Source organism: Adiantum capillus-veneris, chromosome 6, assembly GCF_014529385.1.
Source record: "Adiantum capillus-veneris isolate H3 chromosome 6, ASM1452938v2, whole genome shotgun sequence".
Classification (NCBI taxonomy): Eukaryota; Viridiplantae; Streptophyta; class Polypodiopsida; order Polypodiales; family Pteridaceae; genus Adiantum; species Adiantum capillus-veneris.
Window position 1 is genome coordinate 20718673 of NC_140936.1, and position 24495 is coordinate 20743167.

The following is a 24495-nucleotide window of genomic DNA, read 5'->3' on the forward strand; positions in this document are numbered from 1 at the left end:
TGTCTTAGAGATGTTCCCATTTTGTTTTCTCCAAGCCATTTACCATTTGACCCATATTTCTCCATCTATCCTAATATTTTCAACCATGTTGAAGTCTCATGCAATCAAACAAGGGTTAGGAAGTTTGGATTATTCCTCCTATGTGGAGACTCTTTGAAAGACAGGGTTCAAAGCATAAACAGAGATTATTGTGAAATTGAAGGGATCCTTGATATTGATAGCCACCCAACTTCCATTCTTGGATTGGTAGGTCTGAGAGTCCAGGTTTCTGATCTCAGACCAGGTTTCTGTAGTCCTCATGGATGGCTAGGGTAGACCCTCCTCTTCCATGCATATGATCAGTGTGGAACCATTTGTATCTTGAACTAATTTTCTAAAGAATATTGACGAGATGATGTGTTTTACTCTTGAGCTAGGCTTGTATGTAGCATCTAGCATCCATTTTTTGATAGCATAGGCCCTAATGGGATCAGTGAAGCCTTTGCAATTTTAAGTAAATCCTTTCATAAGAGGGCACTTCATTTTTTAATTGTGTTTTGAATGTTTAGACACTGAGGCTGAGAGTCTTGTAGGGTCCTTGGAAGTATCCTTTTTCCTTTTAATGGTAACTATAGAGGGCATAAGAAACCTTTTCTCCTCTGCTTGTGTCATATAGATATCCACTGAATGTTAAAGAGAAGAAAGGATTTGATCCATGATGGAGCCATCTTGCTAGTCTAGCTGTTGGGAAAACTAAATATCATCCTATTTGAAAAGCTTCTAGGCGTTAGGAATGGACGCCCCTTCTTTGTCTAAGAAGGAGGCAGAGGAGAGACCTCTAGCTCTTACCATAGGGATGCTTGGTTCTTCTTTCCTGATGTCTTTTTAGTCCAACTCATCTCATTCTTGCATTTTACTCCCTCCAAAAAGGGTGTCCTGAGTTTTTGTATTTTTGTAAGACCTATCTTTATCCACAAAAGCTTCCAAATCACAAATGGGTCAAAAACATTCTCCAATAGAAGGCTAAAAGTATGCTTATTTATGGGATGCATTGAGGAGTCCTTTTTGGCAAGAAGTTGAAAGCCCTTGGACTGAACTTGTTCAATTTCTTCTTGGACCTTTTGTCAAGAAAGTCTTATGTAATGCCCTTGCTTCAAGAGTGAAAACAGGCACTAGGAAGGTTTTGTAAGCAACCCTTTGAAGATGAAGAGACTTGCATGTGGAATCTTTAATAGGTATATACACTTTGAGCTCAGCGATAAAATCAACTTCAATCAAGAATTGGGGTCCCACTTTGGGTCAATCCCCCCTCTAAATCTTTGACCTAGAACTCTACCTACACATGCACCTATTACTTTAGCCAAGATAAAGAGAAAGATGATGCCTCCTGATGTAGCTAAAGTGCTATATCAATCCCTCACCAAGGGGGAGTTAAGAGAAACCATTTCTTCTCTCAAGGTTGGAAAGTCCCCAGGTCTTGATTGGCTCTCTAATGAGTTTTTTATTTAGTACAACGATTTTTTGGTTCCATACCTTATTAGAACTTGGGATGAGGCTTTGTTGAATCTAGGGGCTCTTCCCACTTCCATAAACATGGAGGTTATTAAGCTCATCCATAAAAGAGGAGGAAAGGAGGAGGAAGGGAATTGGAGACGCATCACATGTCTGACTTCTATGTACAAAGTGTTTGCCCTTTCCCTAGCTAGGAGAATCATATATATCATGCATCAAATGATTCTCCTTAAGCTAAAAGGTTTCATCAAAGGAAGCTTCATATTGGATGCAATCATCACTCTATGGGAAGCTGTAGATGATGCCTAGGCCAGTGACTAGGAGTTTATGTTCTTCAAAGTAAATTTGATAAAGCATATGACATAATGGAGTGGGACTTTATTTTTCAATCACTGTCTGACATTGGTTTTGGCAGAATATTTATAAAGTTTGTGCGTACAAGCCCTTTTTGGGAATGCTTATGCAAGGGTTTCTATCAATGGAGAATTTTTTATGCCATTCTTTTGAGGAAATCTATGAGGCAAGACTACCCTATCACCCCTCTTCTCTTTGTTATTTGTTCGGATGCTCTTGGCTGGCTGAATTAAGATGTAATCCTTATAGGTAAATTACAAGGAATTAAAATCCAAGGAGCAAGTAAAGATCTTTGCCTTCATCAATTTGCTAACAATACCAATGCCCTCATGGTGGCCAATGACCCCAAAGTTGTAGAAGTCTTCTATCCAAGTAGTGGATCAATTATTAACCGCTCTAAAACATGTTTCAAAATTTCCAATGGTAATATACCCAGATTGTGATTGATGCAGGATGTAAGCAAATTGAGGATGGACAAGTTTTTAGATTGCTTGGTATACCAATGGGCTTTGAAGTCACATTTGGCCAAAGATGGAATTGGGTACTCACAAAATTCAAGCAAAGGATCTTCAAACGGCAGCAGTACCAGTCCTCCCTCTCTGCCAAAGCCTTTATTTTGAACCATTATATCTTGCCATCTCTAATTTATTTTGTCTTGTTGGCAACCAACTAAGTACCAATTAAACAAGGCTTATGCCGCCCTAGCCAAAGCATTTCTATGGGGGGGGGGGGGGGGGGGGGGGGGGGATCCAAACCACTCTAGGATCCCTAAAGTGGCTTGACATACCTGCTACCTCCCCAAAAGCAAAGGTGGATTGGGCAATATAAACACGGATAGATTGGCCATCAAAATGGTTGGTAAGTGGATTATGAGAGCTTTTGATTTAGAAGATTGGGATTTATGGCTAAAAAGGAATCTACATAAGTTCAAGGTGAAGGAATATAAGGCTTGGACCAACTTGGACTTGAGGGACATCTTACTCTCCCCTCTTCCCATCAAACCCCATGACATGAAGCTTGTGTGCAAGTTTTGGCATGCATGGAAATCCTTGACACAAGAATGGTCCCCTTCAAAAAAGTTTAAGAATAAATTTCAGTGCTTTTTGTAGGACTCACCTTGGTTTGGCTTTTTGGCAATTAGCCAAAGACTATCTAAATGTTTCAAAGCCCGAATCAAGAAATGGGTAGATCTGTTTTGTAATAATCAACTAAAGAAAGGAGGACTTCAAGAAGACTTTCAAAACAATCGAGCTGATGCCTCGTGGTTCGTGGACACGGTCAAAGGACGGCCGGGAATGGTCCTAGAGTGACCATTCCCTGCAACACTGCTCTCTCCAATGGCTCCCGTCCTTTGTTGGTCGCCATGGGGTCGCAAAATTACAGAGAATGGTCACTAAGAGACCATTCCCTAGTCCTCCTTCGTGTTTACTAAGGCTTGTTTTAGTAATAACTTTCAAGGTTCCATATTAATACCACGCCAAGGATTCCCTATGTCCTTACCGGAGGCAGACCAAAAACTTAGCTGCAGTGGTTCAAAGAGAGCCGAACCCGACACGCAAGACTCAAGACTGGTCAACAGTCAAGACGGCGGTGTGTGCACTCGGGCTCTGCCAATACAAGAAGTAGAGCTCGTCTGTGTCAGTCGTTATGAGCAGCCTTTCAATTGCAACTTGTAGGCGAGAGGATGGTACCCCTGTGGAGTGTGGTGGTAACCATGGTTATGATCGGAATAGTTGGGGTTGCTTTAACCATTCTGAAGATTGTTGCCTACGAGCGGCATGGCGAGGACGAAAGATGTGCTTCTGAAACCATGGTCCTCAACGACGCAAATGTGGAGTACCACAAGCTCCATCATCATTTCCATCACCACCATGCCACAAGTTTAATGGCTAATCATGTGGTGTTCTATGTAGAAGATGTGATGTCCTTAAGATAATAGTAACTTTTTTCATCACTGGATTTTCTAATCAGTTGGCGAACTCTTTCTAATTTGCAAGCTCATGTATCATTATGTGCTTTTTGTTGATCCCTCCACTTCCCTTCAAGTAACCCATGGCCCCCTCTTTCTTTAGCTCATTCGTGCAAGCATTCCTTACCAATTGCAAGCCAAACATACAATTTGTTGATAAATCAGCTTTTGTAAAGTGAATTGAAAACATATTCATTGCCATAACCATGTTCAGATACTCTAATTTTGAAGGAGTTCCAAAAACCAAGGCTACAGAAGTTGGTTTTGCACAGTAAAAAGGGGGGGGGGGGGGGGGGGGGGGGGGGGGGGTACTCAACGCGGTGGGAGGCGAGGGATCGACAATGGATTGTGAATCTAAGGGTGGGAGGCGAGGGATCGACAATGGATTGTGAATCTAAGGGGCACGGAGGATCTCCACTATCATGCAGTAAAAACTAATCTCGCGATCCCACAATTAGTGCAAGGAAAAAATTACCTTGGGATGGGACTCTTAAACCCAAGATGCCCCACCCCCTTGCACCCAAGATTTGAACCTCGTCCACTAGGGTGAGAGCCCAATGCCCTACCCTATACACCTATGTACATCGTCTCGTTTTAGACATCGGGGCACAATGTTATAAATCCAAAAATGCTAATCTGAAGATAAAAGCTATTCTCATGATCCACAGATTAAGTTTGATCCAGATATTAGGTTTTAAGATCTAAGCATGAGATCCCATGATGGAGGCAACATTGTATGGGGACCATTGATCCTGTGCCTTCCACCCCGTGGAAATTAAAGCTGAGGGGTGGTGTGGTGGTGGTTTGGACTTTGTTGGATCTATAAATTTGTCGGGGTGGAAATTAAAGCTGAGGGGTGGTGTGGTGGTGGTTTGGACTTTGTTGGATCTATAAATTTGTCAATCTATTTTGCAATAAAATGAGAGAGAGAGAGAGAGAGTTAGAAGGGGCATAACTAAGTAGTGCAGTGTTTCTGTGTATGTGTGTGTGTGTGTGTGTGTGTGAGAGAGAGAGAGAGAGAGAGAGAGAGAGAGCTTGTAAAATCATCGCCTCTGAATTAAAGAAAACACAGCAATCCCCATACACAGTAGTGCTCTGGCACATTTCTATCATGTAAAAGGTAGATCAAAGAAGGGCCCAATGCAACAATGGCTTTGCCTGGATGCTTGATTATCATTTGCAGTAAAGGTCTGCAAGAAATTTTCAGCATATCCCATCTTACCGCAACAATGCCGGGTGAAAGATGGACATCCCAATCAAGCACGCTAGGATTGCACAGAGAAATCTGTAAATCTTTGAAGAAGACCCCCTCCTCACCTCCACATAATGAGCAAGGCCAAAGAAGTTACTGCCAAAATCCTGTTCCGGGCAACTATTACATCACCTGCAAAAGAGCAACTTAAATCAGAAAAATCTATCAACACACAAAAAATGTTGATACCTAACTTTCGCTTCCACCTCACACTATATAGTAACCATTTCAGCTCAGCATAAGGAATTACACCACATCCACTTCAACCCCTGCTCACGTGAATGTTTTCCTTCACAGGAAGGCAAGGACTGGATTGACAATTAACAAATCTCTAGCTTTTAAATATGTCAGAAAATCTATGCCAAACTTTGGCTAGAAAGTTCAATGCAATACATCAGAGTTCCCTAGCAAGTATAATACCAAACTAAGAAAAATATCAGCTATCAATCCTCGAGAGTTCAGATCCAACAATGGAAGACCCTCTCGCACTGGCTATGGACTGAAAATGGATATCAAGCTAATGGAGTGGCAGCAGAAGCTCTTGTCCAACAAGGGCGTCTTGCTTTTGTGGGGCCAGCTTTACAAATGTAAGTACTTTTTTTCAAAAATTGCATCTTCTGGGCCAATTCGATCATCACTGTAGCATTGATGTTATGTGAAGTATAGAGCGGGTCAGCTAGACTCTCTCTCTCTCTCTCTCTCTCTCTCAAATTTCCAAAAAGGAATCTCAACAGAGCAGCGTACAAACGTCAGCTACAGGTTGACATGTGCATGAAAAGATTGATCAAGTCTCCAAGGACCTGAACTATGTGGATCACCTAAGAATTACCAACTTGAGGAGGTTCACTCCCAATGGCGAGACGCCGTCTATTTTCCTGTCAACAAGTCAATAATGAAACAAAAAGCAAAGCTGAATGCAGAAAAACAGAAACTGTACTTGATTGATGCTAGTGCACCAAGAGTTCCGAAAGGATGAGATGACAAGGTGCATCAAGAGTTTTGGACTAGATCAGATGGCTAGATTGAATGATTGAAACACGGTGTTCAATGTGAGCTACGTGTGTGATTTGTGAAATGCATCCTCGATGAATGTACTATCTTGTGGGGATGGTCATGAGCTTTCATTGAAATGTGAAAAGAAAGGATAAGAATCTGATAGTACAGAGATTTAGTAGATCAAGACATCTGTGAAAATATTAGCGCCGTTTGGATGTAATTGCTAAATATTTAAAAATGATCATAATTTGTATATGAGACCCTCCACGAAAATGTGACATGATCAGTGACTCATGTCTTTGTAGCAGTACTGGATTTGTCGAGTCTAGTGCATGAGTACATAGAGCCAATGTCTACTGAAGAAAGTTTTTGTCCTTTGCCTATTTCGCATCACTGACTGCGAGACTGTTTTCACTCTCCAGCTAAGAGGACTCTCCCTCTTCTGAGGTTGGCAGTGCATCCCTCCCCCCCCCCCCCGCCCCCCCCCCCTTCCCCAATGTGAGCGTGCTCTACGTAATGGAGCCTCCCATTGAAGCTTGAGAGCAACCCCTTGCAACATATGTGGTAGCCTCGTGCTCCCATTGTCTAGGACAAGGGCTCTCACAATCATAGCCACCTTCTGATGAAGGTTCGTCGGGAGAAGTTGCAACAGGCACTATCTGTAGAGTGCGGTGGCTGTAAATTCTCTGTTTTCAGCCCCTAATCACCTCGATTAGGGCTGTTTTCAATAGAGCACTCATAGAATTTCACTTCTCCCTACTTACCCTACGCCTATGCCGGTGCAACGGAAGTGAATCTTTGCTCAAGATGAGTGCTCTGAACTGTGCTCAAGGTTCCTTTTACTTACGGAAGGGAGAGCCTTCCCTTCCTTTAGTGAGAGAGTGCAATGGACACAAACACAATGGTGAACACTGTGAATGAAGGTGCATGAGAGTGAGAGATAGAGAGAGAAGAATACGACACCAGAATGTTGTCAATACCCTCCTCCGAAGGCCCCACTCTCTATGGCGAGAGCAATCTACTATTCATTGCACAAATCTCTACAATGCTTTGGACTTGACGACAATGAGGATGACGACGAGACGGACTGAAATCTGAAAATGTTAAGACTGAAATCTGCAAATCTTGTATCTGCTGAATTCTGATTCTATGTCAGTGACGATGTCGATGGCGACGACGCGCTGATGCTGAAATCTGCGTTTTCCGGGCTGAAATTGCAAACTGCGCTGGATCTGACCGTGCGGCAAGGATCTACTATGGGAAGGTGAGATCTGCGAGGTTTGGGACTTCTTCTGCGGTGTCTAGGTGCTGAAACTGAAAACGCTAGCGCTTCTGGAGAAACCATCGTGGAGAATCTGTGAAACGCCAAGGGCTCATTTGCAAACCAAAAACGCTAGGGCTGAATTCTGCTATCTGATGCAATCTGCTATGGATCTGCTCATAGTTTTTTTCGTTCGCGTACGGAAGGCCTGCCGTACTACCGTACGGGTACGGGTACGGATGAAGTACGGATGGGGATTTCGTACCTGCAGCCAACGTGGCAAAACATTTGGGGCAAAAAGGTTTCGGCTACATTTTTTTGGCCGCGCGCTCGTATAGTCTGTAGGCGAATGTCTTTGCATAGAATATACAGAGATTGCAGAGACTCAGACACTGTCACAGAGCGTGTATGAAGTGAGACTTGAACATCAGCCCGCCCATCCTCTCGAGTCTCCGCCCTCGGGTCGCACTCTCTCTTGCCTCCAACCTCTCCCGCCAACACATAGCGCAGCAGCCAGCTCAGTACTCCAAGGCTCAAGCTCGTTGCACCATCTTCCAAGTTCCAACTTCCAAGCCAAATTCTTTGCAAGTTTACAGATGGGCCGAACCAAGCGCCCCAAGTGGCAGTATGTGCAGCAAGTGAAGAGTCTTCCAAAAGGAAAATGGACTTGTAAATGTAATTTTTGTGGGCATTCATGGGACGGTGGTCCTTTGCTTATCCGTGCACATATTTTGGGCATTGCTGGCCATGGTGTGGGAGGCCCATGTGATGAGGCCCCAACAGATGTTGTAGAGATTGTCACAAGATTGCATGCAGACGCAAGGCCAGAGGGAGAAGACAGAGCTGCTTTTGTAGATGCACTGGTCAATGATTTGGAAGGAGATGCCTCTCAAGCTCAAGGAGGTGCTTCAATGAGTACGCATGCTAAGGGAACAACTAATGTAAGTGGCTCTTCCAAGTCCAATGTGGGGTCCTCAAGCAAAAAGAGGAAGGTTTCTCAAGGGGGTTTGACGAGTGCATTTGGCTTGCACACACGGAAGCAAGCAGACCAAGCCTTGCGCAAGTTTTTTTATGCTGAGGATGTTCCTACATGGAAAGTAAGGAGCCCTTACTTTTTGCAAATGGTGAAAGCTATTGGGCAAGCAGGTCCTTCGTATGTTCCCTCCTCTTATCATTCTTTGCACACCACAGAATTCAATGAGGAGGTTAAATGCGTAAAGACTGAGATCATGGGTGTACGCGAGAAATGGAAAAGATATGGATGCACTATTGTGTGTGATGGATGGTCTGACACTAGGCGCAGGCCTATCATTAACTTTCTTGCATGCTCTATTCATGGGTCAGTGTTTTTGAAAGCCGTAGACACATCTTGGGAAACAAAGACATCGGAATTTATTTTTAAGCATCTCAAACAGGTTATCAGAGAGATTGGCCTAGCAAATGTTGTGCACGTATGCATGGACAATGCAACCAATTTTGTTGGTGCTGGGGAGATGATTACCAGATGTGCTTGCCATTGCTTGGACCTTTTGTTTGAGGACATTGGACAGATTGGTTGGGTTGGAAAAGTGCTTAAGGATGCAACAAAGATTGTCACATTTGTGACAAGAAAATCTACTGTGTTGGCATTGTTTCGGCAACTTAGCAAGACGGACTTGGTCAAGCCGTCAGCCACTCGATTTGCGTGCTACTTTATTATGTTGGCCAATCTTGTGGATGAGAGATGCATGCAAGGTATGCGCAAGCTTATGATTGATGACAAATTTGTTAAGATGAAGAGATCCAAGACTCAAAAGGCTACTGAGGTCTCGAACATTGTGTTTAATGCATCCTTTCGGCAAGAGGCAAGGCTGATTTTGAAAATGTGTGCTCCGATTTTGAAAATTCTCCGTTTGGCTGGTAGGGAAGGAGCCACCATGGGGCTTATGTACGAGCTTACGGATCGCATGGTAGAGCAAATTGAAAACATGCAAGGCATTGATGCTGCAAGGATGAGAGAGATTAAGGATCTATGCATTGAAAGATGGAATATGTTGCACACACCGTTACATGCTGTTGGATACATGTTGCGTCCCATATGGCGAGGAAGAGGGCAAGAAAGTGATCGCGAGGTGCATGAAGGATGAATGACATTCTTGGACAGGTACACCAAGGGTGATTTGACCTTGCAAGGCACCCTAATTGATGAGTTTGACATTTATAAAAATTGGCTAAGATAGGGAAAATAGGTCTATGCGCTGTAAAAATGCTCCTCATGGGTTCTGACTGAAATCTGATGATCATGTTGTGTGCAACCAGAGGCTATGCATCTACTCTAAGTGTCTGGACATGCACGCTCTGAGAACAGACTCACAAAAGTGCCAGATCACTTCCTAATCTAGACTAACTGAACCCCTGTCATGAAGTAGCTTATCCACGTACATATAGGGTACGTAACATCCCCTCCTTTTCAAAGTGAGGTACTGCTACCGATCTGTATGGCGTCGAGGGAGATCGCCAACACTGTCTGGAATCCTGTGAAGGACTCTTCGCCGGCCCACACTGATATGTGGATCATGCGATACTTGAACTTCATAAAGGTCTACAACGCTTGCTCCTTTGGGCTACGCCGAAAGCAACACAAAGTCATCTGTGGCTCCTTTAATGCTTTAACTTCGTCTATAGGCATGCGTCTACTTTCTTCAAGAATCTCCGAGGATGAAAATTCCTGAAATCACTTCCAACACAAAAACATGAACATACCCATTCCATGGAAAGTGACTGGAAAAATTCTAGTCTTCTGTAAAGACTGTGTATGCAATGTAGATGAACATAGAGACGGAGTGCCAAACCGTTCATCAAACACACGCGAACAATGGAATCGAAACTTGTCTTTATGATCTAAATCAATCAACTGTGGCAAATCACAATGGAAATGTCGATGCTTGATGCTCAATCCTTCTTGTGCTCTTTCGGATACTGTGGCATGCCAAGGAAGAGACATGGAATGTGAATTCCTTGAATGCAAACATTTCATCTTTTCATGAGTAATCAGCATACATCCGTGCTCATTCATGAGTGAATCGTGCTCATTGTACATTATGTCATGCCTGTGAAAAGGGATCACATAAGGACGGTGACTAAAATACAAGAAAGCATCATGAATGAAACACTCAAAATGTGTGTTGACTAATCATTCGAACACGTAATACTTCCTGTGAGGGTTCTTTGAACCTCGACTCGAGAGCCAAGATCGATACTTCGTGATTGATCGAAGCTGCAATAAGGTTAGCTTCACTAGAAAAAGTATCAACTAAACCATCATCCTTGTGAACAATCACAGTTTCTTCCTGCAAATCATCATGCTTGTGAGTAATCACATCTTGATCATGCAAATCATCATGCTCATCATCTCGATTATTAGAAAAGAAGGGACTGAGAGAGTCTCCTTTTCCAAATTCTTTACAATCTTCGTCTGCACATTAGAAATGAGAGATGAAGAATGAACAACTTGCTATCCACGAATGACAAGGAGAGAATCACTTTAGGCATTGAAAATGAACGTATCTTCCGCCCAATCAATGAGAGGGTTATGCTCACGAAACCATCGAATACCCAAAAGCATCTCACATCCTAAAAGAGGAGAGACTACAAATTTTCTGCGGAAGGACACTTGTTGAACAATGAACAAAACATCAAGGCACTCTTGCATGATGAGAGAGTCCATACCGGGAGAGAGGCCTAACACCTCGAAAGGAGATGTCTTGCGAACCTCCAAGCGGACTCTTTCGACAAGAGAGTCACTAATCAAATCATGCATACTGCCTCGGTCAAACAATATGACAAAACGCTGACCCTTCACATGACCATAACACTTAATGAGAGACTCATCAATGGAAGGATCATAAGAGACTTGGGTCACACTCGTATTCTCATTTATTGCATTGACAGAGGAAGTGGGTTATGTGGGTTCTTTAGATTCATTAGATTCGAGCTTAGGACATGTTCTTTTTATGTGACCCTTGATGTGACAATGAAAACAACGACCTTCCTTAGAATAAAGGCTTTGTTCTTCCGACGTGATGTATCCTTCTAAAATGCCTTCCTTGTTTTGCCTTTTCATTTGGAGTGAGCTTAGGTTTAGCAATTGTGTTAGCTTTACCCTTAGGTTCATTGGGAGAGTTCTTTTCTGAGAGACTATTGTGTAAGGTGCAGCGGAATGAATGTTGTATTTTCTCAAGATTAGTGATCTTTATTGCTCAAGGTTCCTTTTAGTTCTTTAGGGAAAGAGAGAGCTTTCTGTCTTGTAGAGTGTTGTGGTCACGAACAAAGTGAGTGGATATTGTGCGTGCAAGTGAATGAGACTGAGAGAAGGAGAGAGAAGAGATACGACACCCGAGAGGTTGTAAAACCCTCCTCCGAAGGCCCCACTCTCGTCGGCGAGAGTGGTCTACTTTGATTGCACAAAGGTGTACAATGCGAATGCAATGGACTAATGCAATGGGACTATGCCGACGACGACGACGACTTGATGGCTGAAATCTGAGATCTTCTAATCGCTGAATTTCGGGACTGTTTCGGTGGCTGAAAATAACTGTTTTGGCTGCGTTTTTATGGCTGAAAATGGGGGAACATCTGCAACCGTCTAGGGACTGATCTACTACTATGTCATAAGCTGAAAACTGCGAGAATCCAACTGCTGAATTCTGCGTTTTTGCTACTGCTGAGCTGGCGTTTTTGACACGGCTGAAAAAATGCTGAATCTGCAATGATGCTGGCGTTTTTGTCAAGGGCTGAAAAACGCTGGCTGGGATGTATCTGCTGAGGTTGGAACGCCAGGCAAGAGGACTTGTTGGCGATGGCTTGTTGGGAGGAAACGCCAAAGGGAAGGAGTGGATGGCGAGGGTCTACTGCTGAGGGGGGGTACTGCTGAGAAGTTGCATGTTGAGCGGGAAGCTCATGCTGCCTCTTCTGCCAGAAAGTGCTAGCTTGGGTTTGCTTTTTTATTAACTTAGCAAAATTGCCCTACCTACTTTTGTTGGAAAGTCACTTAAAAATAATAAGTGAAAATCCCAATAAATAGGAAAATAGGCTAAATGCACTGGAAAATTCTCCTAACTGATGCTAATGGATTCTGATGGGAATTCCGATGATCATGCTGTGTACAGCCGGAGGATATGCATCTATGCTAAGTGACTGGGCATGCACGGTCTACGAATAGACTCACAAAAGTGCCAGATCACTGCTAATCTAGACTTGACTGAACTGACTGAACCCTGCTATGGTGTAGCTTGTCCACGGACACATAGGGTTGGGATGTGTCACGTGACATATTGGAAGATTGGTTAGAAGATGTACCGTTCTTATCATTCTTACCGTTCTGAGGGTTCTAAGAGTCTGAGAAGTACTTGTGGAAGTCTTGTTTTTCCTTGGGCTTTCCCTTGTTGTGCTTCATCTCTTATGCGAGAGCAATCGCTACTGCCTTGTTGAGATCGATTGGGTCGAGGACTTTGACATCAAACCTGATATAGTCGTCCAACCCGAAAATAAAAGCCTCCTTGCGCTCATCATCCGATTTGAGTAATTGCGTGCCGAGCTGCAAAACACGATTAGAGAAAAACATAACTGGTATACCATTTTGCTTGAGACTGCGCCAATCGTCTTTCAACCGTGCCAGGTCCTGTGGGGGCATAAACCGCGCCTTGAGCTTCTCTTGGAAGTCGGCCCAATTGAAGGAAAGGGACGTGCCTTCCTCGGCCTCCTCGAAGTGCCCAGTCAATTGTGCTTCTTGCCATGCGTGGTACCAATTAATGGCATCACCGGCAAGGTACATAGATGCCGTCAAAACCTTGCTATTTCTTGTCTTCTTAGTTGTCGCAAAATAAGCATTAAATTGATGCAACCAAGAATGAATAATCTTAGCATCCATCTTACCATCATTGTAGTGAAAGTGATTTTCTGTGTGACGGGATTGTTAAGAGTCCGAATCTCGGCTTGCGCCACTTGATGAACTACCAACATCTTTTGCTGGTTCGGACTTTGAGGTGAGAACCTGTCAGATCAACGCTTGCATACGTAGTTCTCTCTGTGCCTCACGCACTGTCTGTCTTTCTTCCGACCGCCAAGCACGCTTGCTCACGCTCACGCTCCAAGGTTTCTTCTCTGTGTTAGCATTCACGTTCCAAGGTTTCCTGTCGTTCTACTTTCTTTCTTGTTGTTCCATCGCACAGCGATTCGCTTCTTGTTGTTTTGTTGTGCCATCGGGTCCATCATCGACTTGACCAAAGCCTCCATAGGAAATGGTGCAATCCGTGGCGTAGATGGGGAAGGGGGAAGGTCAAAAAAACCTCCTGGTGGGGAAAATTCTTCTTCGCCGCAACCATGCTCATCACCTCAATGCGAAGTATCCATTCCGCTTCGGGTAATGACCATACACTGAAGTTGTGGGTTCTCAAGTTCACAAGGAACTTGGGTTCTTGTGGGTCTTGGTTCTTGAGTTCTTGAGGTTCTTGAGGTTCTTCTTTAGCTTGCAATCTCTGTTAGAGAAGGATCTTCTCTTCACCCGAGTTCTTCTCTTTTCCGCGGACGCACCCCTTGGCGGCCTTGCGCTCACACCAAGGTTGCTTTTTCCCACCTCATGTCGATTGGCCGGCCGCTAAGTACACGGTTCGCTCTCAATGAATGAAAAGAGGCACAAGGGGAGGCTGGACAAGCCCTTCTTTCTTGGGTTTCTTGTAACTCTTCAAAAACACGATTAGAAATCGACACGCTCAAGAGGACTTGGGTTACGTGCGACCGCAACAAGCAATAAAAAATTATGTGAATCTTGTGGTTCTTTCCTTGAGTGATACAGAACACTGTCAAAGCTCTGATACCAATGTAAGGTGCAGCGGAAGTGAATGTTGAACTTTGCTCAAGATGAGCACAGTTCGGAACACTCATCTTGAACAAAGTTCAACATTCACTTCCCTTGCACCTTACAGACACAAGATTTGGTGCGATTCTATCGCGAAGGTCTCTGTTTCGGTATAGGAGCACGCACAAGTAAGAATTTTAAGTTATGTGTAGAAAATTACAACAAGCATATGTTCATGCATTTTGCTTGTTTCTCTCTTGAGTTCAATGCATGAATGATTGCGCATGAAGGGCAACACATAACGAAAGATAGACACCCCGTTGTGAGAGCTTCCGACAAGCTATTTGGAAGATACTCTCCTAATAAGAGCTTCCAACAAGACTTGCAAAAGAGGGGAAGTAGTCAATAGTCTGAGCAAAACAAAGAAGAATAGAGGACGGGCAATGCCCCGTTTCTATGCTTGTAAAGAATCTCCCTTGGTAATAAAGATATTCTCTTTATGGGGAGGGGACCAATCCATCTTCTGGTCCCCAATGATGTGTCAAGCTTTCTCTCTTTCTCACCAAATTCTCTTAATTGCAATTTAAAAGTTAGTTTACGCTTCCGTATATACATGCATACACATTGACGTGAATGTGTTTGTGAGTACAACCTGATGTACATACATGCAAATAGACGTGTAGTGATGAGTGTGTTTAAGTAACAACCAATACGTTAAGTACTACTACTAGTAGTCTCCAAAGAGTTGGTCTAACGATAAGGCTTTGGCATCTCGACCTCTGGGTTGTGGGTTCAAATCTCCCATTCGGTCACACTTTAGAGGGACACCTTGTGCTCACCTGGTGTTAACGTTGCTAGGGCTCTTGCCCGTGGAGTTTCTATCCATCCTTCCAGCACAAGGTGCATCAATTAGGTGGCCATGGTGATGCCTACACATGGCTCTTGCCCGAGGATACGCGGCCCTTGCCCGACCATGTAACATGGCTAATATTTGGAAGGGATAAGCACCTCTCCCTGTGGGCCCTCTGGTGTGTTGAAAAAAAAAAAGTACTAAAACTAGTATGCATATTTATTGTATTGTATAGAAAGAATGATAAATACAAGTTTAGAATGCAACTTTGATAATACACATCAAAACGTGCGTAAAAATCATTTACGCGAGATGGTTCCAAAACTAGAAAACCTTACCTAATAGATATGTCTGAACATGCGAGTCCTGTGAATAGGCTTACCAATTTTGGATACTAGATTCCCTAGGCTCTAAGAACTTGTATGTACAAGATTGGCTCTAGAAGTCAAATAGCATGTCCGATGGCACACAGAGCCTTATGCACGTAACACTTTCTCGGTTCTTAATTCCAAGTCTCATAGCCTCACCCATTATACATGACGTTCTCGATTTTCACGTCGTTAAAAGTCAACACAATACAAAATATCCTAATTCTTTCATAAGAAAAGTAGACTTTTGCCAAGGTAATTTTTGTTAGAGTTTTGGCTCCTCAAGTGAACTCCCCAATGTGATCCCATTATTTAGTTTAGTTTTTAGGTATTTATTTTACTTATTTGTCAAAGTCTAGGTAGGGCAATTTACTGAGGTTGCTATATAAGCAACCCTCAACCCCCATTGTATTATCATCAATTCATTCCTAAGGTTGGTCGGTTCACAATATCTCTCTCTCTTTCTCTTTCTCCCTCTCGTGTATTCTCCCTCGTGCTCCTTGATCGCGAGAAGGAATCGGCACGAAGAAGAGGTCGGCTATCGTAAAAAACGTTGGCGTTCATTGGTAGCATTTCAAAAGGCAGTGTTTTTTGGTGGCATTTTTGGCCCGCAACGTCATTGGGCACCAGCTACAGTGGACAGGTTGTGTGGCATCTTGCAAGGCAACGTTTTGAAACGCCATTGTAGAGCCTTTTACCGATTGTGCTTCCCCAACAGCATTGTGACACAGCGTTTTAAGATACGAGTCAATTGAAGGCTCCAAGAACAGTTTTCCCATGGCTTTTTGATATGCTACAAGAAACAGTTTTCAAGGTTGCAATTTCAGACAGCATTCTGAAACATTGTACGGAATCTAGAGCCAACTTTGGTATCCATATTGAAATGCCTAGGAGATGACTAGTCGTGCGAGCAAGCTTATGCTATGGACTGCAAGCAAGTCTTCAGCTTGGCAAGAGGTTGTTACCGAGGCGGTCTTGAGAAGCAAAGATAAAACCAAACCAGCACATCGATATGGAACGATCATCAACCGTCACCCAATTAGCAACCTATGCACCGATGAAGTTCTGAAGGAAGCAGTCAACATGTTTGGTCGAGATTGTGAAGCCAAAAGCAAAGTTCTCAGTTAGTTGCCTCGATACCCACGAGGTCCGACCATAGTTGTTCTAAATGTGACAACGATTTGTTTGGCTCGAAAGTTTGAAGCCAAAGGCAAAAGCAAGAACTCACAAATAGACAAAGCCAGAGGCAAGCTGAACAGAGATGACGGTAATAAAGATTAGACAGAGGAGATCGGCATGGCACACGTGGGGGTGACCGTAGTGGCCACGACACTAGATTTCTAGTTAGAGGGCAATTGCCGCCACTAGCTTCAGCCAAAGAGAGACTTGTGAGTGGCAGAAAGGAACAACAAGTGCTCCGTATAATTAATTTGGACCCTTGTGTTGGAGTTCAAGTTATCGATGTTTGAACCCGTAGATTGGAGTTCAAGGCACATGCATTTGACAAGGAACCAATCAGACATATCGAAAACACTATGGATCAATGCACCAGTCCATTTTTGTTGGTCGGATTATGGACAAGATGTGTTTCAAAGTTCATTATCTAGAAAAGTATATTCGGATGTGGTGTGTTCACAGTCCATGAATTGGGATTTTTGGACGTAGTGTGGTCTATAGTTCAAAGTTTCAAAAAGCCAACCAATGCTCCCGACCGGTGCTGAGGTGTCCATGGTAGTTTCTTCATCGACTTGGTCTCACTATTGATGTCCACTATGAGCTGCAAAGAGGGTGTTAAGAGTTTTGGCATCTCAAATGCATAGTTACATGGGACGGCGGGTCGGGGTCGGGAACGGGGTCGGGACGGCAAAAGTCAGGAAACGGGGACGGGGGTCGGAACGGCAAAAAAAAAAAGAGAGTTTTTTTGGCATTTTTTGACCTACACACATGCCACACACATAGAGCATCACTTTGACCATAAATTTACACTAAATAGACCAAAGAACACGAGTCATATAGGCTGAAATGTGCTAATAAAACATCGATGATCGATGGATACAAAATGAGAAGTGCATGCCACAAGGGCTCAAGAGTCAAAAAGCCTAAAGGACTTAGGACAAGCCTAAGGCCTCAAGGATAACAAAAAGTACAAAGGGCTATGTAGTAGGTAGAGTCGTAGACTCAAGAGTCTAGACTCGAGAGTCGAGTGATCAATGATCATCAAACTCAAGAAGTGCTCGCCTGCTGAATCTCCACATCGTCGTCGTAGTCGAGGTCGTCAGCAACGTATGAGGGCTCCGGCTCGGGAGGCTCGCATTGAGGCTCGAAATCCTCCTCTAGCTCCTCCAAAAGAGTATCGGCCATAGATGGATTCTCTTGTGCCATCTCCCACTCAGTGAAAGGATCTGCCTTGTGTGTGATGCTCTTGGCAAGCATGCGCAAGTTAGCGCTCACAAACACCAAATCATTGGCCCTCTGAACGCCAAGGCGATTCCTCTTCTTAGAGGCAATGTGGCTGTACACACTCCATAGTTGCTCCAAGCAACTAGTGATACATGCTTGGCTAAGGACACGAACAGCCAAGCGCTGCAAATGTGGGCCATCTCCTCCATAGTCCTCCCACCACAAAAGCGAGCCAATCTTGTTGCGATCAAGCTGTGCATCTACACATCCATAGGAGCCCTTCTTTTGCCTGTAGTTGAGTAGCTCGTCTCTAATCTTGCGCCTAATGTCACTGCTAGGCTCAAGGCGCTCCAATGCAAGCCGCCATCCTTTGCTCACCTCCTTGTCGGTCTCTTGACGCCTTCCTTGAAACTCAGGGTCAAGCACATAAGCTGCCGCATGAAGTGGAGAGTAGTATCCATTCCACCTCGACTCACACAAGCCATGAATCTCCGCATACTGAACAGGGTCAGGCACAAGCTTCTCAAGTGCCTCTATCATCCGATCCATGGCTTCGTAGACTTTGCCAATGCATGGCTGCAAGCCATCCACCACTCGAAGTAGGTGTAGAATAGGCTTGACCATGGCGTCAAGAGTCTTCACCTCCTCCCACCAAGCGGCGTCGTCGGCCCATTCTCGGCATTTCAATCCTACTGCTGATGTAGACTCCGGCATGGCCTCGAACTCATCACTGAGAGAGGCCCCTTAAGGCTCCGCCACATGTAGACAAGCGGCCTAGCATAAGCCAATTGAATGCAAATCTTGTCTCTGAATATTTGAGCAAAGACAACTGGCTCCTCTTTGAGAATTCATGGCGCACTTTTTGATGGTTGAGCACAAAGGAGACAATTCGAGAGGCGTCACCAATGGTGGGTGAAATCCATGACAAGTTCCCTATGTCCTTGAGGAGGTTATTGAGGCAATGCGCCATGCAAAATGTGACATGGATGCTGAGATACATGCCCTCAATGATAGCTCCAGCTGCCCTATTTGACGCCTCTCCATCTGCAACCATACAAAGAACATTCTCCGGGCGGTGATCTCTATGGTGCTTGTCCACTCCACAGCAAGCATCTCGACGGCCTTGCCACTATCGGATGCATCATGTGACTCCACAAAGTACATCTCTCCCCGAGAGTAGGCCACCACCCCGTGGATAGACCGCTTACGGGTGTCGCTCCATCCATCTACAAGAAGAGAGACGCCATTGGTCTCCCACAAATCCTTTGTTGCTTGGGCCGCTTGCTCCACGGCAAGCTTCTCTTTGTCAAGAAGGGTGGTGCGAAGCCTCTCCGATGAAGGTGGCACATAAGAGGAGCCATATTCCCCTATTTTCGTAACCATGGTTCGAAAGTATGGAGACCTATCCACACAAAATAGAGCATGTTGCGTTAGTATGGAGAGTCGAGAAATTATAACCCATTATGAATACAAAATGGAAGATTGCAATGTGCATATGCCAAGGGAAACTCACCGCGAAGCATGGAAGGCAATGTGGTCGTGGAAGAAGAATCGGGCAACCGACCTATCTACCTCTTCCTTCGATTTAGGATTCCAATTCTCGTTGAGAGTGGTTTGGCGATGCGGAAGGGAAGAGGACGGTGTAGATCCATGGCTCTTGAAGGTTCGAGAGATGTCGTCAAGGTTGGCTTCCCTTTGCTCTCGCGGTGTCGTCGTGGCGGAGGGATCAACGGCAACAAAACGGCCCCTCTTGGCTGCTTCCGCAACCTCATACACCGTGAGTTTCTCAAGAAGATCCAACCTCTTCTCGGGAGCTACATGAGAGCAAAACTTCACCTCGTGACCGGGTTCATGAAGAAGATGGGCTCGCACTTTGTTTGAACCACCCGATCTCTTGTATGGACATAGCTTGCACGTCCATGGTCTTGCACCGCCACCTTTGCCACGCGAGCTAAAGTCGACTTCATCCCACCACGACCACGTTTGCACGGCGGGCCTCCTTCGAGAAGAAGCGGCTTAAGAAGTGGAGTTGGCTTGAGATGACATGATGGTGGAGAGACTCGAGAGAGTAGAGCTTAGAAGTTAGAAGGGTTAGAGGAGAGCTTGTGTGGAGAGAGAGTAAAGGAGAGCTTCAAAGTGGGTAGAAGAGGGAGAGGAGAGCTTCAAAGTTCAAACTTGAGCCTTGAGCTTGAGGGAAATGGAATGAGCTTGAGCCTTGAGCTTGAGGGAAATGGAATGAGCATTGAGCATTGAGACTATGAGTATTAAGAGGCCCAAGGGAGCCTTTTATAGCCTCCCAAGGGCCAATGCTTAAAAAATATGGCAGTTGGGGCTGCACAAAGCCGTTGCAAACGGTCAAAAACGGTCACTTTTTTGAATCCGATCCCGGCCGACCCCTGCCGTCCCCGTCCGGTCCGTCCGACCCCGGTCCAGCCCCGGCCGTCCTCGGTCCGTCCCCCCTGCGACCCGCCCGTCCGACCCGTTTTCCATCCGTCCCTCGACGTTCCCAACCGTTCCCGGCCCGGTTACGGCCGTTCCCCGGCCCTAGGGCCCGTCCCCCCCGTCCCCTGTAACTATGCTCAAATGAGTTGCCCAACATGATCCCATTATTTAATTTGGCTTTTAGTAATTATTTAACTTATTTGTCAAAGTCTGGGTAGGCGATGGATTGGTCTCACTATTGATGTCCACTATGAGCTGCAAAGAGGGTGTTAAGAGTTTTTCTCAAATGAGCTGCCCAACATGATCCCATTATTTAGTTTAGCTTTTAGTAATTATATAACTTAATTGTCAAAGTCTGGGTAGGACAATTTACTAAGGTTGCTATATAAGCAACCATCAACCCCCATTTTATTATCATCAATTCATTGCCAAGGTTGGTTGGTTCATGGTATCTCTCTCTCTTTCTCTCTCGTGTATTCTCCCTGCTTGTGCACGCTTCCGCATCGTCGACTTCGACAATTTCCATATATGACACCTTCTCTACGAGAGTCTGCACCCACTCTCAAAATCACCCACATGCAAATACGTCCATACACACAAGCATCCTCCTAAGACCGGCGTCCTACACTAGGCTAAAGTACCAACCATCCACCATCCATGTGAGTTTCAATCCACATCAATGTAGATAGAGACTTGTGAATAAAAGGATGTTTAGTGCCACCACGGGAGGCATTGCCAATCTATATATTTGCTTTTCGTACAAGAATTTAACCTCAATCTCGAGGATAATTGGATTTTAATTTTTTTTAAAGAGCAAAAAGAATGTGCTTCCATCTCCTCTTTCAACTATCTCCCTATAAGAAAGAGAGAGTACTTCTAACACTTAAATAGCACTCATCAATCTACGAGACAAACAAATTCATACAAAATATCCTCTATTCCACCTTGCTTGGCCGATTGCTCTTACCAGAACCCCCTTCAACAATTTAGAGATAACTATCAATCTAATAGAGCTATCTCTCTTTACTCTTATTCGCTTCCTCTAACATCTTCTATAAACAATCAATTATTAGTCCAATCCTTTCAAGTTAAGCTCTTTCTAATAGAGCTATCTCTCTTCACTCTTATTCGCTTCCTCTAACATCTTCTATAAACAATCAATTATTAGTCCAATCCTTTCAAGTTAAGCTCTTTCTTTTCTAAATTATCTTTTTTACCTCTTACATTGTTTGATATAAACTCTTTTCCATATAAACGGAATATTATCAAGATACAACGCATCCCACATTTAAAAAACATCCCACCATCCTCTAGTGGAATCTAAGCCAAGCAAGCTCTCAAAATTCAAAAATGGTGTTTACAAGCTAACTTCACAATTTTTTGAAACACAAAGTACCAAAACATCTCAAGAATATTGATGTAACAATAATGCATCCTCACAAAACTCAGTGGAATGCGTTAGGCATGAATTAATATACCTTTACTAGATCTAGGAGTTTGACTCGATGTAGGGAAGCTGGGACTTGTACCTTGATTAACACTTGGAGAAGAAGCTGATGACACAGACGAAGCTACCGCAGGTGGAGGGGGAGGTGAAGTATTGCCTGCTCCTCCAAAAGGAAGCCTCACATTTGTACAATCAGCACCTATTGAACCTATAAAACGTCCCCAAGAAAGAGTAATTTGTATCTTCAAATGCTTTCAGCTGGCAAAGTAATGAAGATTCAAAATAGAATCTTACATTTGCGAATGCAGTATCCATCCGCTTTGTTTCCAAAATTAACATAGCCTGGATCACACATGCACGCATATTCGTCTGTTGCATTTCTTGCATCACTGCTGTTATGAATGCACTCTCCATTGCCACACACATGAAGAGAGCATACTAGAACAAAACCCAGTTATCAGCATCAACACGTGTTCTCATTAAAACAACAGCAAACTTTGAATGGATGCAGCTTCATAAGATCAGAAAGATGAAGAGAGCATACTAGAACAAAACCCAGTTATCAGCATCAACACGTGTTCTCATTAAAACAACAGCAAAATTTGAATGGATGCAGCTTCATAAGATCAGAAAGATTAGAGCCCACAAAACACATGAGAAGGGACAAGTGGGCAAATAAGAGACCAGAAAACATGGATATGTAAACTATTTACGAAAATGCACACAAAATGCATGTTCACAAGGTCTGACATTAGGAAGCGGCACACATATACCTGTCAATAAAATATGATTCAAAAATTAAATAATATAATCTGATTTTCAACGACAAAAGAGCAAGACAAATCAAAACTGCAAATAACATGCAAAATGACAAAACCTTTGGTAAAATTGTCTTCTCCCTTCTTCTTTTCACCTCACTCCCAGCATGCAAGCTAAATACTGCGACAGCCATATACAACATTTCATTTGAGCACAGGAGCAAAATTTGCCAACTTTCACTCACCATCTAAACCTCCACTGAATGAGGGAACCACAATTGACGGAGCAGGAGCTGCTGCGCTACGATTGGCACATGTTAAGTCAATAGAACCTGTGCCAAGCATCAACAACTATTAGCACAATGCAATTCAATACAATTTGCGTGCATCAATTCAAACATGCCTGTGTTTTTCTTCTGCTTAGGAGATACTTACAATTGGGTAATATACAGGGAAACCAAGAGGCCCCAAAAGGGGACTGCCAGCCAGCATTGCACTCACACTTGTAGAAAGGAAACGAGGTAGAATTAATGCATTGGCCCTTCAAGCATTTGGCCAAATCACAAGCTAGACCTGTAGAAGGAAGCCACCTGCTTAGGGTTTTTCTTTGCTTTCCCAACTATGCGGAGAGAGAGAGCTTACCGCTGCCAATATTGAGAAAGGAGGCATCAAAAAATTCATCATCGTGCAAGCTCGCAGTAGTAAGAGCTGCCAAAAGCGCACAAATACAAGGCAGGCAGAAAACGATACGCGACATGACCGGTAGAGATGCCATAGCAAAGAATGGAGGCAGTAGCGCTGTTGGAATAAGCAGCAGATAGCTGCAGAAGCGGAGAAGAGCCTGCAGTGCTCCTCCCGCTTCTGCTGTTCTTGTGCGACTTCATCATTGTGGAAGTGCGGGGTAGAATGAAAATGGTCGGTGACAGTTCTCGTTGTTCAGCGACCTCTGTGTCCAAAATTAAGAAGTGCATATAATGCGCCGAGGAAGTTGTAGGTGAGGCCTTCAATGCCATGCCATGGTAACATAAGAGCCGCGTCCTGCAGCTGCTCGTTCCTCGAGCGCTTTGAGCCTTGGAGGGCTTCCACGCGACGCGAATCGTTTCAGCTGTGTGTGTGTGTTTCGAAACGACACTAGGCTAGTCTCAGCAGAAGCCTTTTGCGAAACTTTTGCAGAAGTTGACCTCTGCGCTGACCTGATTTACAGCTCAAGTTAGCAAGGCTTAGGGCGCATTCGCACACTGCAGATCCCACGTTTTGAGCAGTTTTGGGGTACGCGAGTAAAAGGCACTATGCATGAGAGAGAGACTAGTACGGCCGGCCGCCTCTCGCTATCTTGGGCCCCGCTCTCTCGCTCTCTCTCTCTCTCATTCACTCTCTTTTCTTATCTTTCTCTCTCTAAATCTTGATTTATTCGCTCTCTCTAGGATTCCCCTCTTTCTATCTACTCTCTCTAGATAGGTTAGGCCTCTCTCTCTCTCTCTCTCTCTCTCTCTCTCTCTCTCTCGTTTCTTGGGATAGTTTCCTACAACATTAAAATTGTTCTTCTTCTTCTCTCTCTCTCTCTCTCTCTCTCTCTCTCTCTCTCTCTCTCTCTCTCGTTTCTTGGGATAGTTTCCTACAACATTAAAATTGTTCTCCCTCTCTCTCTCTCTCTCTCTCTCTCTCTCTCTCTCTCTCTCAGGAGTGCCAACTTCTCTCTCTATGTGCTACTCAAAGTTGGGACTTGGGCAGCTCCCCGCTCAAGCTCTTTTTGAGAGAGAGAGAGAGAGAGAGAGAGAGAGAGAGAGAGAGGAGCTCTTGAGTGATCACAACCGGTTGAAGGATTTAATGACACCCTGCAATGACATGGTTGACTGCCTATGTCCACAAACATGCCAAGTCTAGCTATAGGAGAAGACGCAAACGCTCAAAAATATGTGTGTGTGTGTGTGTGTGTGTGATCTCTACTACTTTTTGCAATGGTTACTTGTGAGTTTTGAATAGCCTAGACTCTACACTACAACTATTCAAACTCTTGCCAAGAGGATAGGGTACTCTAGCCGACAACAATTGTAAGCCTATGGGACCAAATA

General features: G+C 44.2%; 1 protein-coding gene across 2 annotated transcripts; it reads right to left on the reverse strand.

Annotated features, from left to right (window-relative positions):
• Positions 1 to 4849: 4849 nt before the first annotated feature.
• On the reverse strand, positions 4850 to 23464 carry LOC147455236 (uncharacterized). 2 transcript variants are annotated; one of them, XM_086514064.1, is made up of 7 exons: positions 23368 to 23464; positions 23066 to 23287; positions 22859 to 22996; positions 22669 to 22755; positions 21960 to 22103; positions 21748 to 21873; positions 4850 to 5198 (listed from the first exon to the last, which is right to left on the reverse strand). In XM_086514064.1, exons 1-7 carry the CDS (start codon positions 23447 to 23449, stop codon positions 5128 to 5130), a joined length of 870 nt encoding a protein of 289 aa, XP_086370190.1. In that variant the 5' UTR covers positions 23450 to 23464; the 3' UTR covers positions 4850 to 5127. The 2 variants fall into 2 exon arrangements, with proteins under 2 accessions (XP_086370190.1, XP_086370189.1); XM_086514063.1 differs by lacking the exon at positions 23368 to 23464 and having other exon boundaries at positions 21697 to 21873; positions 23066 to 23355.
• Between the last annotated feature and the right edge of the window lie 1031 nt (positions 23465 to 24495).

Excerpts from the sequence above, each read along its gene's own strand:
- LOC147455236 (XM_086514064.1), bottom strand. The coding sequence starts at position 23,449 with ATGTTACCATGGCATGGCATTGAAGGCCTCACCTACAACTTCCTCGGC. Across the intron at positions 23,288-23,367 it reads TCTTAATTTTGGACACAGAG|CAGAAGCGGGAGGAGCACTG; the intron begins GTCGCTGAACAA and ends GCACAAGAACAG. Across the intron at positions 22,756-22,858 it reads TCCCTGTATATTACCCAATT|GTTCTATTGACTTAACATGT; the intron begins GTAAGTATCTCC and ends TGCTTGGCACAG.